Source organism: Pogona vitticeps, chromosome 4, assembly GCF_051106095.1.
Source record: "Pogona vitticeps strain Pit_001003342236 chromosome 4, PviZW2.1, whole genome shotgun sequence".
Lineage (NCBI taxonomy): Eukaryota > Metazoa > Chordata > Lepidosauria > Squamata > Agamidae > Pogona > Pogona vitticeps.
In genome coordinates, this window is record NC_135786.1 from 65,628,930 (window position 1) to 65,645,597 (window position 16,668).

General features: G+C 39.3%; 1 protein-coding gene across 1 annotated transcript in view; it reads right to left on the reverse strand.

Annotated features, from left to right (window-relative positions):
* The window catches only part of TRABD2B (TraB domain containing 2B), a 353,065-nt gene that overhangs the window by 33,735 nt on the left and 302,662 nt on the right, over positions 1-16,668 (reverse strand). Inside the window, exon 5 of the mRNA XM_020788141.3 lies at positions 14,306-14,396. Coding sequence (XP_020643800.2) covers positions 14,306-14,396 — 91 coding nt within the window. The remainder of the gene's footprint in view (positions 1-14,305; positions 14,397-16,668) is intronic.

Here is a 16,668-nt window from a genome sequence, read left to right on the forward strand (position 1 = left end):
CCAGAGTTTGTCCATAGACAGTTTCCGTGGTCACGTGGCCAGTGCGATTAAACACGGAACGCCGTTACCTTCCCACCGTGGTGATACCTATTTATCCACTCGCATTTGCATGCTTTTGAACTGCTAGATTGGCAGGAGCTGGGACAAGCAACGGGAGCTCACTCCGTCGTGTGGATTCGATCTTATGACTGCTGGTCTTCTGATCTTGCAGCACAGAGGCTTCTGTGGTTTAACCCACAGCACCACCACAGTAAGGATTATACAAGAACCCAAATAATTTCTGCACATTCTTCAACTGTCTACTGGCTCCTATGTTTTTTTCTTTTCTGCCAGCCCCCCAACTGTCATTTTAATCTGTGGTAGAAATTTATTTATGTTAATTATAAACTTGTAATTCCTCATGGTTCTATACCATTCTCTAGGGCCTGTTGTTGTTATGTGCCATCAAGTCAAAACTGACTTATAGTGACTAGAGACAGACCCAACTTAAGTCATGCCTTTTCATACATGAATCTCTGTGCAGCACTACAGGTGCCACACATTCCCTTTCCCCACTTCCGCCTCTCCACTCACAAACCTCTGTGTGCTGCCCAGATTATCCTCTGTTGCCAGCTGTCCAGTCCAGGAAGGAGCTTGGGCTTCCCTTCCCTGCCTCCTTCAGCAGCCGGCCACAAAATGGCTGTGCAGGGAGCATCCCCATCCTGCCTCCTCATCTGAGTGGACAGCTGCTGGAAGAGGCAGGGAAGGGAAGCCCGGGATGGGCAGTCAGCAACAGAGGACAACCTGGGCAGTGCACAGTGAGTGGGGCAGCTGTCCAGAAAATGGGGGAAGGGGCTGCATGGCACCTGTGGCACCACATGGAGATCTTTGTATGAAGAGGCATGACTTACGTCATGCCCATCTCTAACAGTGTTCTTAATAGGGGGCTTTCAAGGTATATAAGTGAGATATTTAAGGAGTGGCTTCACCATTTCCAAACCCCCAGTGAGTTTCCATGGCTGAGTGCAATTCAAACTCAGGCCTCCTGAGACCATCACTCTATCCATGATACTCCAGGGGGTATTAACTCCAGCCAATTAGTTGTCACTTAGTTTTTCCTGGCCTCCAATGTCCGCAGAATGAAAGTTCTCACACATTAAGGGAAGCTGCTTTGTCCTTTTCCCTTCGGAGAGGAAAGATTTCACATCCCCTCATGCTCTTCTCCCAGTTGTGAACTTAAAATATATTTATCTCATTATGGTGTTGCTCGTATTAATCTCTTCTTCCATTACAACTAGAAGTTACATAGTCTGTCTCCCCCCCACCATGCCTAGCTAGACCCAGCTCCTCAAAATTCATTGTTCTTCTACGTTGACTGAAGATTCGATGATATTGTTATATACTGCACAGCTGTTTCTGGCTTATGACAGATCTAATAGGGTTTCGAAGGTATGTACGATATTTGAGGAGATGTTTACCATTGCCAACACCCAATGAGTTTCCATGGCCAAGCTGGATCTCCTACGTCTTGACTAGAGATGGGGACGAATATAAAAATGGATTGCTTTTTCCAATGAATATAGACAATTCGTTAAATATTCATTGATCCATATTTGGGGGTTCCAGAGACCCCCATGAATATGAAGGGATGAATATTTACCCATTTTAATTCGTTCTTCGTATTAAAAAAAACCCTTAAAATACCACCATTCTGCCTACCGGCCACTGATCAGCTGATCATCAGCAGAAAGGCAGTCACCACCCCACACAGCCACCCAATACCACAGCCTACTTCACCCCTTCCTTTCCCTACCTTAGGTCCCACTCCACCCCATGCCACCCCCACCGACACCCTCTTACCTTAATCGCCGCTGCCAAAGTCTTCTGGCCTTTGAGACACACATGTAAAAATGGAGACTGGGTGCCCATTGCAAAGATGGCGGCTGCAGCTTCATTTAGGATAGGGAAGCTGCAGCTGCCATCTTTGCAAAGAGCAGCCTGGATTCCCTTACCCTGCCTTAATGCAGCTTCCCTACCCTAAATGAAGCCACAGCCGCCATCTTTGCAAAGGGCAGCCAGTCTCCTTTTTTACACACCGCGACTGCGAAGGCCTGATGGAGACCTCGGCAGCAGCTATTAAGGGAAGGCGGTGTCGGTGGGAGTGGGGTGGGGGCTAAGGTAGGAAAAGGAAGGGGATGTGGAGGTAGGCTGCTGGAGTGGCTGGCTATGTGTGGGGTGGCTGCCTATCAGCTTCTGATCAGCTGATTGGCGGCTGGTAGGCAGAATGGGCTTCTGTGCGATGTGGTAAACTCTCCTGGGGGACCCAATTTGTGGGTGAATAACTTGGATGTCTGATATCCAATCTTCACCAAAGTTGGCAGGTGTGTTGGGGAAAGACATAGGAAGCTCTGCTGTGATTTTGGAGTCTCTAAGTACCTGGGGGCAGCTTTCCTGGTGGGGTCCTCTTTGTGACTATATAACTCGGGTGTCTGTGATCCAATATTCACCAAACTTTCAGGAGTTGAAGAAATGCATCTGATGAAGCTTTTCTGCATATTTGGTGTCTCTAGGTGGTTGGGGGGGCAGTGTTATAGCTGTTTAAAGTGCAGATGAATCAACAGCTCGATCCATCAATTTGTCGAAGAATATTTGTATGTTCGTATTCGTTGATCTGTTAACCTTGACAAATAACGGATCAAAATGAATTGCCTTTTTTAAAATTTGTCCCCCTTTCTAGTCTTGACCCTTTATCCACTATACAACACTGTTTTTCACATAGACTCCATAGCTATGACTTATGATCTCATACACCCTCTGCTCTGAAGGAGGGGGAGAGAAATTTACTGTCCCTCATTAGAAAAGAAAAAAAAGAAAGAAAAAGCAACACAACATAATTCTCCAGATAGAAAATCCAAAAAGAGAGTTGGATAATACTTTTACTATTTCACTAATATATCTGAAACTCGTTCGTTTTCATGTTCCCAAGACTGTTTTTGGAAACTACAGCAGCTGAGCTGGGGGAAGAAACAAAACAGTCTCAAAATCATGGTGGTAAAACAGTGAAACCACAGACTCTGATATTAAACTGGGGTTCACAGATGGAGTTGAAAAATCTATTTGTGTTATGTTTGAATTAGATTTCAGCCCATGGCATATTTAAGTTCATATTAGATTTCACCCATGGTATATAAAATTAAGGCTCTTTTTAAATCTGCATAGACCAAGAATATCCAGCCAGCTACTCAGTCAGCTCCTCACTACTTCAATGGTTTCCTTAAATTCTGTCAACAATTTCCTTAATTTCCTTAATTTTACTAATATAACTGCAGTTATATATAAGGCTGCTCTTGAACACAGACTAGAAACTTCAATCAGTACAAAATATGGCAGCTAGGGTGATGGTTAGAACTGATCTTTGTCATAATATTACACAAGGAATATGTTGACTGCATGTTTCCATGCCGCCCTGAATTTGCCAGTTTCAGCTTATATGCAGAGCTTGGAAACAACACATGAATTTTACCACATTAATATTAACTGCAGTGTTATCCAATGGAGATAATTCAGTGGATAATTCCTATTCATCTAGACTGAACCACTCCTTATAGCACAAAGATGGCTACAGTCCATTGGCCATAGAGGCCAGGAGCTACCATCCCCGCTTCATTTTAGGATACTCTTCGGAATTGGAAACAGTGTGCTGAAGACTGCATTCACTGAGTTTCTCAGACAAAGAGAACAAAACGTCTCAGAATTTGGAAGTCAGGACCTTAAAAAAAGAAAAAGGCAAAGGGGAAATAGCTCCCATTGTATGTTTGAATAGAAGCAATGCTTCATAATCTCTGTCTCTTTGTCCCAAAGAAAACAATTTCAGCTCTCTTATTGTCAAGAAAACCCCACTATGCAGTAAAGGAAACATAGAGAAAATGAAAACCACTTGCGGTGTCCTTCCCTGAGCATATTATGTCACTCAGGAAACATTCTCTTGGTGTGTATGTTTTTTCATTGGAGGTTTATTTGTTTGACTGGAAATGCTTGATCCTTTTGCCAGCTGCCTAAGATGGTATCTTGGCCATTCATTTGCAGTACTTCCGAATTGCTCAAAAGTTGTGCAGCAAGACACACACCCAAACCCCTTTTCCTTCTTCGGCAACTGCTGCAGATCAGGGCTGAAACTATGGATGGTATTTGGCCTAGAGTCAAGAAGGCATGTTGCTTGTATTTGTGCACTGTTCTATACCAGAATATTTTCGAAATGTTTCCTCCAGCAGTTTATTATCCTGCTTTTGTTGGCCTGCTTATTCTCCACCGCCATTTTTGTTTTTCGTGGGCCCAACCAAAAATTTTGCTGAACTGAACTCTGTGTTTCCAGTCAAATGTCTTCGGTGAATATTCGCATGAGTGAGCTATTTGGACATATTGAAACTCTGAGAGGAATGTCTAAAAATACTGTTAATTCTTCTCCAATTTGCATCAAAAGCAAATGCTAGGCATTATTGACAGAACTATATTTATAGAAAACATTTAGCTGCAATTGAAACATTTAGTTGCTATTCAGCTAATATATGAAGCATTCAGCTGCCATAGATTGCATTTCCCCTCCATAACATGCAGTCCATCTCACCTCATACCGTTTTTCATAGAAATGGGCAGATATGATCCTGGCAGGGAAATAGAGAACATCACAACAAGCAGGAATCATACAGAATGTGCAGACTGGCCAGTTTTTCTTGCTTGGAAAGGGAGCATATGTTACCAGAATGCCCATGAATTACAATGGTGCTTATGAATCACCTGGAACCCTGGCTCATTATGAAGTGCAAACTAGGTTGTAATGTTGATGGACAGGCATAAGGAAGGAGAGAAAGCAGGCACCAAATCATGAGGCAAATTATAGGATACATTACATACAAAAAGAGGAAATTCAGCAGTATATTCTTTGTAATTCTGGCAACGATTTTCTTGTTTGGAACAGTAAATGTAGCTGCCACCTATCTCTTAGACATCACTATGCCCAGCAAAGCCTGCTGTTTACTCCACACATTAGCCTATGGAACAACCTGCCTATTGAGATCCTCCTGGCGCCCTCGCCGGATGGGTTCAAAAGAGCGTTGAAGACCTTGCTCTTCTGCCAGAAGACCTTGCTCTTCCTCCTTTTTACCATCCTTTTTGCCATCTTCTCCATCATCCTTTTTACCACCTTTATTGCCATCTGTTTTAATTTAATTTACCCTATTTGGTTATGTATTAATTTAGTTTAATTGTGTTTTAATATTGTTCCTGATACTGTTGTTAGCCACGCAGAGTAGCCTGGTTGCCAGATGGTGTAGAAAATAAATAAATAAATAAATAAATAAATAAATAAATAAATAAATAAATAAATAAATAAATAAATAAATAAATAAATAAATAAATAAATAAATAAATAAATAAATAAATAAATAAATAAATAAAGGTTTTAAGAGGAACTTACTTTTGAGAATTGATATTTTATGGTCAATTATTTATCTTTTTCAAGAGGGGAAATGGACAGTTAAAGAAAGATGAAAGGTAATTAATGACTATTCCTTGCCTACTACAGTGGTTCCCAAACATTTCCACATCATGCATTTTTTAAAAAACTTGTGAGAAACATTCATGTCTCCCAACCTTTCCCTTACCATCATCCAAACTCCTTCTTAGTAAAGAAAAACAACAACACAACTATAATTTAAAACTGAAAATAAACATAAAAGCTTAATAAAATTGTTTTGAGTTAAAAACCACAAATAGTTTTTTCTGGGGAAACCTTGTATGTTAATAGCTGCATCTATTACACATATTTGTTTTAATAGGTTAAAAAAATTTTTTTTGGTGAAAAACTCACAATCTCATGTTCGCCTTAGAAGTTTTCATGCACGACAATGGCATGCTCCCAACCCCCATTGGGGAGTCAGTATCTGAAGCCTGATAGCAGAACCCTGAAATAGTTTAAGCTTGGATGACCTGAGACTAAGATAGTAACAGAGCTTCCCATGCAATATTCAGGTCTCTCCCTTGGTTGTGAGGTCTTTGTTCACATTTGCGTTATTCAATGGAGGTTCGGATGAAAGTTGCTGTGAGTTTCCTGGATACAATCATCTTGAAATGTTCTGTCCAAGAGCAGTAGCCAAACCACATATTTAAACCACATATTTAAAAAGAGAGAGAGAAAAGACCATTTGAAAATAATAAAGCCAAGAGGACAAGTGTGAATACCCAGAAAAAGCTGATGTTCCAGCTGCCGCACTTTGCTTCCCTTAGAACAGCATGACACCATCTAACTCTTCACAGGATTCAGTTAGACAGTTTACTACAGTAACATATTAACATGGAACAAACCCCATAACCTTATGTTCATAGTTTGGCAATGTATTTTCGTTGTATACTAGAAAGATAAATACAAACTGAAGTTAAGAAGGCAGCTTCTTCCACAAGGTCTGTTGGGCTGACTGCCATTTTTCCTGAAGGTTGTCAGCTGGTATATAAGAAAGTATACTTTTCCCTGGGTAGCAGTTGATATAAATGACAATAAGGAACTATTCCCATAAATAGATCAAGATGCATCTTCACATTTGTACCTCTGAAAGTAAGCATGTTGTTCCAATCTGCTCTGATTTAATCACTTGTGCTGAACTAGGCTCTGATCATCTTTTATTCCCAAACTGACAGAATTACATTAGAAAATACTGTAATCACTTTGATAACAAGAGGCTTTGTGCCCAAAGCTCTGTTGACTCAGTATAGTTAGTACAGATACTACTGTTATACAATATTATTAAGTAGGGAATACATAGGGAACAGAAATCTCTGATTGAATCAGTACAGTTTTCGGACCAAAAACTTAAAAAAAAAATTAATTGGGAAACTATTTTGTTCTCCACTTTAATTCTTCTAGAATTTATACAGAGCCTAAAGTACTGAAGGATAATTAACAGGGTCATCAGTAGGTCAATTACTTTTGGATATAGTGATGACACCGCAACTAATTTTGCAATGTCAATTTCTCAGGTATTCTCTCCTTATGAGACTTTAATGAACTCTCATATAGAAAGAATCAAGGTCTCAATACAGAACTTGCTTCCTTAAGAACAGGCACATCATAAACCACTTTTGAATCTCCCAGAAGTCCTTGGACATCATTTTTTACTAAGTAAACATTGAGTTGCTGGATAAGGCCACAGTTCTGACAACTGTGAGCAAAAGAAACTGCTAACTTGCCTTTGTTATGGAAAGATCAGAACAGAGATGAGAAGCAGGTAGGTAACAAGCCACTGATAGGTCTCTGGGTGGTTGGAAATAGATCAGCAAGGATTTCTGTTTCCCATTTATTTAACTGCCCCAGTAACAAAATGACATAACCCTGGGGAAGGACCCTCAAATGAAGATAGCTTGGTATAACTAAGAGGAAGGACTTGCATAGAAGAACTATGAGCTCTCTTCGGTTCTGGGACTCAGAACAACTTTCAAGTACCCTATTTCCCCGAAAATAAGACCTAACCTGAAAATAAGCCCTAGTTTGATTTTTCAGGATGTTTATAATATAAACCCTATCCCAAAAATAAGCCCTAGTTAAGTGAAACCCCGCCCTCCACCATTGTGCTGCAACCAGAAGAATAACATGACTGTATTTGAATAAATGTAGATTGTCGCACATGGAAAAAAAAATAAAACATCCCCTGAAAATAAATTAATATAAGACCATCTTATTTTCAGGAAAACACAGTATTTAAAATCTTGAATTCCATGTGTACATATTTTGTATCTGAATTTTGCTGTTGGATGCCCAGTTTCTAATTTAAAAACATGGCAGATCCTGCAATCTTGAAGTCTGTCAATCCTTGATTTCTCCCTAGTTGTTCAACTTCATTGTTTTCTACAAGAACAGAACAGCAACAAGAAAATCCCTACTCCACTCACCTCTAACGAAATTCACTGACTCCTAATGACTTAATTGTGTAATAACTTAGCTCAGCCATATATACAATTATCCAGGTGAAACGTCTTTGGCAAACAACTATTCTGCCTATGGAATATGTTCAGTGGATTGTGCCCTGCAATTATGTTGTTCAGATTAATGACTCCGAAGCAGTCCAGTTAAAATGGGGGGGGGGGGAGGCTGAAACAAGTGGATTTTGAGGCAGTAGCTCTCCTGAATTGTTGCAACAATTTTAACACATGCTTAATCCCTGCTGCTTGATATAAAGGGATTAGCATTAGAAACCATTCAGTCAGCCTGTGAAGCTTTGCAGTGTGATAGCATAGTTCTATATATGGGGGGAATAAGTGTGGGACAGACCTGAGTGAATGCAAACAGAACACAGTAGTAGATAAACTGACATTTTTTCTCAGGCACATGATGCCACTTCATACTTTTGTTACCACTTGGGAGGATACAAAGTATAGTAGGCACTTTGTCCCAGAGGGATATCGCCAGAGACTAAAGCGTTCCATCTGCAAGACACAAGTGCAATGTGAAAGAAAACAGGATAAGGTGACTGCAGTCACTTGAAGAGACTGAAAACCCAGCCATTTAAACTGGACTATTGCGATGTGTTGTACATGGGTCTGCCTTTGGAGGAAAAAAGAAAAGTCCAAAAATTTCGGCCAGTCCAGGTAATGGCTGCAGGGCTGATATGATGTCAAAATAATTAAAATGATCACATGTGAGTGACCCAAGACATTTTGCTACTGAGATAAAGGGAAAGATGGTGCTCCAAAGTCTATCTTTATAGAAGCTAAACAGATGGTGAGGTAGTGTCCTCTAGCCCAGCGGTCCTCAACCTTGGGCCTCCAGATGTTCTTGGACTTCAACTCCCAGAAATCCTGGCCAGCAGAGGTGATGGTGAAGGCTTCTGGGAGTTGTAGTCCAAGAACATCTGGAGGCCCAAGGTTGGGGACCACTGCTCTAGCCCTTTAGTGGATCAGGATAGCCAGTGTGGTCTGTGCGGCATTTGCCAACATTTGATTTCAGGCTCTCCCCTCTGCCCACTGACTGATGTATTCACGACCTCAGTGGATCCTGTCAATCACTCTGACTAACAGTAGGGCCAGTCCTGTGAACATATGTCAGTGCTTGCCCTTCACAGGCAATTTTTTGCTGATTTCAGGCCTTCTATCCAACTTAAGATCAGAATACTTGAAATATGACCTCTCTTCATACCTGTCTGCTTGCAGCCAGAGGACCTTTTCATTGGTGAGACTTTTATTAGAAGAGGCAGCTATATTTGTCTCTGCTAGCTTATCAGTCAAAAGCGAAACAAAAATAAAGAAGACAAAAACATTGTGGCACCTTAAAGACTAGAGATGAGCACGACGCAAAAAATGAATTGGAAAATTCTTTAAAAGTCACTAATTCATCAATTTGTATGCATCAATGTCCCCTGATGAATACAAAGCCATGAGTTTTTGTGATTTTTGAGTCATTAACTCATCTCAAAAAATTTGAGTCTTCTCAAAAAATGTTACAGGCACCACTGCCCTCCACCGCCTTTCCACTGCCCCTGTTGCCTCTTCACCTTTAGCTGCTGGCGCTGCTGCTGCTGCCATCTTGGAAGGCAGCTCAACTCCTGCTGGCCCATGGCCTTTGCGCAGGCCTCTGCCTCTCAGCTGAGAGGGAGAGGCTTGCGCACAGGCAGCCTGACTGGCTGACAGGCTGTCTGTCCTTAAAAAAAAACCTACATTAATTGTTGGCCTGACTTAACTTTGATTCCATGAAGTCTGTCCTTAAAAAGTCCAATTTACAGTCCCTAGTAAACACAGTTACACGAAAGTGAGCCCCATTGATTTATGGGAGATGTTTATTTTTAAGGGAGAGTTTCCAGAAGCCCACATGGATTCCCAGCTCCATTTCTTAGAAATGTCTCTAGAGAGATTGCCGAGTACCAGGCAGTAGCTGAGACTGGCTATTATTATCAATAAATTAAGCAGCTTTTTACAGCTTTAAATTAAAGAGGCACATGAGTCGTGTGTGCATTTCTGAATAAGGCAACTTCTGACTATAGCTGTTATCCAGGAGAGTGAGGACTGTGGTGTTTACTTTTCTGCTAGGTGTTACATTTATCAGTTATTGGCTGAGACCAACATGCTCAGCAACAAGCTCAAGTCTACTCTTTTCTTGCTGGGAAGATTGCTACTGTGAAAGGCAGAAGTCTCATTCCTGGGCAGTTTCCTCTCTCAAGGTGCCAGGATCCTTGCCTGCCTTTCACAATAGCAATCAGATCCTCCCAGAAAAAAAAAAGGGGGGGCAGTTTTTCCACCTAAGAGCACAGAATAAAAAACAGCTTTCTGCATTGTATAAAACATGCAGAAATGTTTAAACTAAGTAAGTATGGAAGTAAAATGTCATCCACAAACCATGAAGTTCACAGAGATTTCAAAAAGACCTATATCTGGCTAACAAAAGCCTGACAGTATGGAAAACAGTAAGTGCTTTTGCAATGTTGCAAAAGAGGACTAGTAGCCTGCTTCTTGGGAGAAAAGCAATGACAAAACTCGATAACATCTTAAAAAGCAGAGATATCACCTTGCTGACAAAGGTCCGCATAGTCAAAGCTAAGGTTTTCCCTGTAGTGATGTACGGAAGTGACAGCTGGACCATAAAGAACGCTGACTGCCGAAGAATGGATGCTTTTGAATTGTGGTGTTGGAGGAGGCTCTTGAGAGTACCCTGGACTGCAAGGAGAACAAACCTATCCATTCTAAAGGAAATCAAGCCTGAGTGCTCACTGGAAGGACCGATCCTGAAGCTGAGGCTCCAGTACTTTGGCCATCTCATGAGAAGAGAAGACTCCTTGGAAAAGACCCTGATGTTGGAAAAGTGTGAAGGCAAGAGGAGAAGGGGATGACAGAGGATGAGATGGCTGGACAGTGTCATCGAAGCGACCAACATGAATTTAACCCAACTCTGGGAGGCAGTGGAAGACAGGAGGGCCTGGTGTGCTCTGGTCCATGGGGTCACAAAGAGTCGGACAGGACTAAACGACTAAACAAATAATGCATTGCTGTATATTTTTATTATCCCAAATACAGTTTCTCTGTTTCCAACCAGTATCTTTCTTATGATCCCAAGAAAGTTAAGTAAACAACCACCAAGAAATTAATACCACATTAACACAATTGCTTAAGAATGATTGAATCACTGGATGCTATGGAGACACACTGCTGGTTATCACTGAGTACTTACATAATCAACATCACTGGATCACAGGTACCAGCCTTTAAGTGCATTTTAAAAGCATTTCCCATAATGCATTAATCTAAAATTTACTCAGAAAAACAAAGGTTTTTGACTTTCATAACTGAAAGATAATTGGACATGCAAGTGTAATAAATTATTTTACAAGCAGATGGGAATTCTTTGCAAATCTGGTGTGCATATTTCCAGTGACCAAATTCCAAAAAAAATCCAGTCTTTTCTCTGTCCCAGATCTAGATCAGACTAAGCGATTATAAAGACAGAGGCACACTGAAATATTCTGATTAATTCCCACCCATCCCACTTTGGAGCCATTGCAAAACACACTGTCATGGAAAAACAGGTAAGAGATTTAGCGTAGAATGGAGGAAGAGAGAATCTCTATACCACCTCAAAAGTGGGAGCATCGTAGCCATTGAGGCTGCACAATTGGATCAATCTCCCTCTGGTTTTATAAGATACATAAACAAGGATTAGCCCTTGTTATTGGGATTGTTTGTAAATATTAATCAAAGGACAGGGTACTAAGCATATATTTAACAGATAAAGAAAGCCATTAATTTTCAGTTGAATTCTTGCTCACCTGAAAAAAAAAAACCCTCAACTTCTAGGTATTTTTGTACCACTAATTCAAAATTACTAAGAAACAGACCTATTTCTTAATCCTCCAATGTATATATTCACTGAGTTCAGACAATCTTAGTTGTTTAACTCCTGCTCAGTAGAACAGATACATAGAGAAATGTACATAACCACTTCGTTCATTTGTAAAAGGAAGACTCTTTTTTTTTTCCAGTAGAGGAACAGTGAGCTACAATTCACTTACTGTCCCTCACTCCTCCTGCTCATTCTTCCCAGAAAGTGTTTGCTTTCAATTTTTGAAAAGCAACACTTTCTATGACATTCAAACTCGGAGATCTGTGGTTGGCTTGAATTTTGGTAATAGGAGGAAACGCTGTTTGATCCAGGGTCATTGTCCTCTCAGTAGTCATAGTTGAAAGAACCCAGAGTCCCCAAGCATAGAATTGTTCGGGGAAATGTTCAGTCTCTTTCTCACAGATATGAAAAAAGAGGAAATGGATGGGAGAACCATTAAGTCTGTGGCCATGCTTTTCCATTACATATCAATCCAGCAAATATTATATAAATACTTGAGTGTTTTGATTTGAGGTAGCCACAAATATTTTTGTTTTCTATTTTTCTACTTTGAGAGGGGAAAAAAAATAAGGGAGGAAGAGATGAATAAAGACAGGAAGTTCAGTTCTGTACAAATTCCAGTGTGTGAATCAACGTCTGCAGCTGCTGCCCATTTAACCTGATCAAAAAGAGCAATTCAGGAAGCACCTGTGCCCACCGAATCCTCAGAATATATTCTGTTCTCTAGTTATGCATCAGCACTGTGTGTCTGTCATTGCTTCATGTACTGAAAGGTTACTTTTCTTCTCTGTTGAATTCTACAATTAATAGCATTTTTTCATGAATAGAAATATTGAGACAACATCTTCATTTTTGTCCTTGAAATCTATAGGACTTAGAAGCAAAAGCTATTTGGAGAATAGTTCATGGGTATACTATTCCCGTACAAAGCAAGCAATGACTGAAATCTAAAATAAATGTGGATATACAAGAAAATATAGAATTGGTGATTGAATGATACTGTAATTTTCGATCAAGGCATTATGACACAGATGTCTGCTTTATTAGAGACAGCTTATACAGCACATCATTTTGATATTCTAAAGCATCTTCCATATTTGTTAAATGATTCTCTGTGGCTAGAGGACAATGATTTTGTTTTAATTTTTGAAGTAAAGCTGTGTATGTGTGTGTGTGTGTGTGTCTATTTTTGATAGAGGTCAGAAAACACAAAAGTTAGACTTCCTCCAGAAGTGTCCAAAATTGGTACAATGCTATAGCACATAACCCTCCAAAATAAAATTTTAGGTACAAATTGCAGATTTTATTTCTTAGAAAATCCACAGTTACAAATAAAGATTCTTTAAAAATTCTTCGATGGATAATATCCTTATCCAGCAAATTACTGATTTTTAATTTATCAACAAAGGATACATGTCTCTTATAATCCATTACATCTGTCTTGTTGCAGAGAGGGAATAAAGTTATCTTGAGCATTTTCAGATCCCTCTGTACATGCACTGAAGTTTTATTAGAATTTTATTTTATTTTATTTGCTAATATCTAAAGGCACCGGCCATTTCCTTATCTCTTCTAATTCCTTCAACTTCCTTTAAAAAATAGGAATATCTCCAAATGTTTCACTCTGAGCAGTCACTTCCTACTTCCAGTAGAATTATATCCTTCAGTTATAAACAAGTTCAAAAGCTCAAAAGTATTCACTTCCTCCTCTCTGAGCTTATCAGAGGTATAAATCTCCGATCATGCTTCATAGATTTCACCAGCTTCAACTCTCTGTAACCTACTGAGCTGAATTCTAAACATTCTGGCAATCAGGGTGAGATTTATCACATTTTCAAGGTCTTCCCTTCCCTTCTTCTTCTATAATTTTGGCATTCATGCTGACACTGAACGCAGGAGCATTCCCATTGAGAGGGAGAGATCAAGGAATATCTTCACCCCTTGCCTAAGAGCTGTTAATATACTGCACCTCTTCCTATTTCCAATATGAGAGATGCTCACAATTTCATTTTTATATATAAGATAGCACTTGTTAATCTTTTTTCTAATATTGAGAGCCTCCTGGCTCAGTTGCTGGTCATATTCAGACCAAAAATGGAACCACAGGGTCTAAGTTTGTCATCACAAAATGTGTAATTTTTATACTACTGTAATGTTAAAGTGGTTGTAATTTAGGGAGTGGTCTTGAACACTTGATGGGCTGTTACAAAGAAAATGTATTATTGTGGTAGTACAGAGAACTCTTAGAATCAATCTGTTTTTGACTGTTACTCATTCCTCTAAGTGGTGTTGTGAACCATAAAACATCACCAAAACATCTTTACTCGTACAAAAGAATTTACATGGGGGGGGGGGGAGTAAAACTTTTGGTACGAATTGTTCTGAAACACTTTTTGCTTAATCACTTTTGCTTATTCACAGGAAAAAGGAGAAATTATGAGAAATTATACTTACTTCTCTACTGTTTGTCCTGCAGGTATATGTTCCACTTCAAACCCAGCATGTCTCAACACATCAATAACAGTGTTGTTGCCCAGGAAGTGACCTAAAAGATGAAGAAAGAAAATTCAGTTAGCAAAATGGTGAAGAGCATCTTTAGCTTAGGAACTTCACCTTCGTATATTTACTTTTTTTTTCAATAACTGGTTCAATAGCCAAATATACATAAGTGACTCTCGATGATCAGAAATGTATTGCACAGCTGAACTGTGACTACAATAGGCTGATTGATATGCACAAAGTTGTCAAACTTCAGAATGACACTTGTAGCCATGACTACTAGATACAAATATTCACTCTGAGGAATTAAAGAGACTGTATTCAAACTCCACACATGTGGATGGTGTTCTAAGTGCAGCAGGCTGCCTTTGCATGTCAATCTTCTTTCTTAAGAGTGAAAATAGCATCTTATAACTATTTTTATCCTGTTTATAGTGCAGAGGAAAAAAATACAGTGGTGCTCCACATGACGATGATAATCCGTTCCATAGAAATCACTGTCTTGTTAAAACATCGTCTTGCAAAAACCGTTTCCCCATTGGAATGCATTGAAAACCGTTTAATGTGTTCCAATGGGGAAAATTCATTGTTGTTTTGTGAAGATCGCCCATAGGGAAGCCATTTTGCAAAGCGCCGATCAGCTGTTAAAATGGCTGTCCTGTGAAGCATCGGTCCGGAAAACACCCGTTTTGCGACGCGCCGATCAGTGCCAAAACTGCGAGAAACAGTTTGCGAGGCACAGACCCAAACATTGTCCAGCGAAAATCACTCATTGGAAACACTGTTTTGCGAATCGCTATAGCGATCGCAAAACCTCATCATCATGCAGATTCGTTGTTTTGTGAGGTCATCATCTAGCGGAGCACCACTGTATTATTTATAAGGTTGATATGTATGTAGAAATATTAGTGCTGTGTGCCAAAGTCATAATATGACTTCTAGACACTTTTCAGAACTCTTAAAAATATCCTATGAAATTAAACTTAAAACAAAGGCACACAGTGACCCCTAATTAAAATTACATTTGCAGGTCCCAATTTGTTTCAGCGTTCCACCCACTCCTTTAGAAAACAGGTTTGATTCTAATTTTTTAACTTTCTTATATCTAAAACCATGATGACCGCCCCAAAACCTATTTCATGACCTTAGATGTTTGAATGCTAGGACATTGGTAAGTCATTACTTTGATTCTGCTGTAGTATCCAAGAACTGTGGTTTGATTTTAAAAACCTATTGCAAGAACAAACAATGGGCCTGGATCCTGGAGCTTCACAATTACAGCTATTTTCCAATCATACTAGCCCACATTGTGGTCAGTTCCATGACAACACTGCACGTATTGCTTGCATATACAGATTATTTAGGAAACAGATAATCAAAATGAACATGAATCCTTTCAGGGAGGGAAGACACGTGGTATTTCATTGTGAGAAGCAATCTTGAACTCATTTAGCATACAATCACTGTACCAGCTTCAAAGTGGTTTACATCACTGGTTTAAAGATTATGGGCTCTCCCAACTCTTGTCTCACGGCCAAATGATTTCAAGAGGTCTTTGGCGCTCTGTATTTCAATTTGAGGATTACATCTGCTGTCATTAAGACAACTCTTTTCCAACTGCTATTGGTAAGACTGAACTAAAAATCATATCTACAGAATTGCAAGGAAATAATATTTCAGTCTCTCCATGCAGTCTTTCTATTTGCTAATCCATCTGCCTGTGTTTAAGATCCAATCTCTCCTTCATTTAGTATACAAAATTTAAAGTGTTCTCTTCCACATCAGGATAGCCTGCATAACTATGTGAGATGGCTCCATAAGCATTAGGATTGATTTGTTCCTTGCCTTTTCTTGTAATTGTGGATAAATTGTGAATTTCGTTGTATGGATATACTGTGTATGTACTTACAATGACAATAAATTATTATTATTATTATTATTATTATTATTATTATTATTATTATTATTATTATTATTATTATTATTATTATTATTATTATTATTATTATTATTATTATTATTATTATTATTATTATTATTATTATTATTACTAAATTATAACAAGACTGTGGTGGCTGTTTCTATTACTATAGAGTCAGGAGAGGAAGCAGCCGTAGCGCCTTCCATGTGTCCTGCCCTATTTGTCCTCTCATTTGCCTCTGTCTCATTTGCTATTCAAAAAAATAGGGCTCCAGGTATGTCCAGGGCTTGAAATGCTATTCAAAAAAGTTATAAATTAGTTACTTTAAAAAAAAAAAGTAACATTGGCTCATTCCTCTCAGAATAACAATCAGGTAATCTAGTATTAGCATGTAACT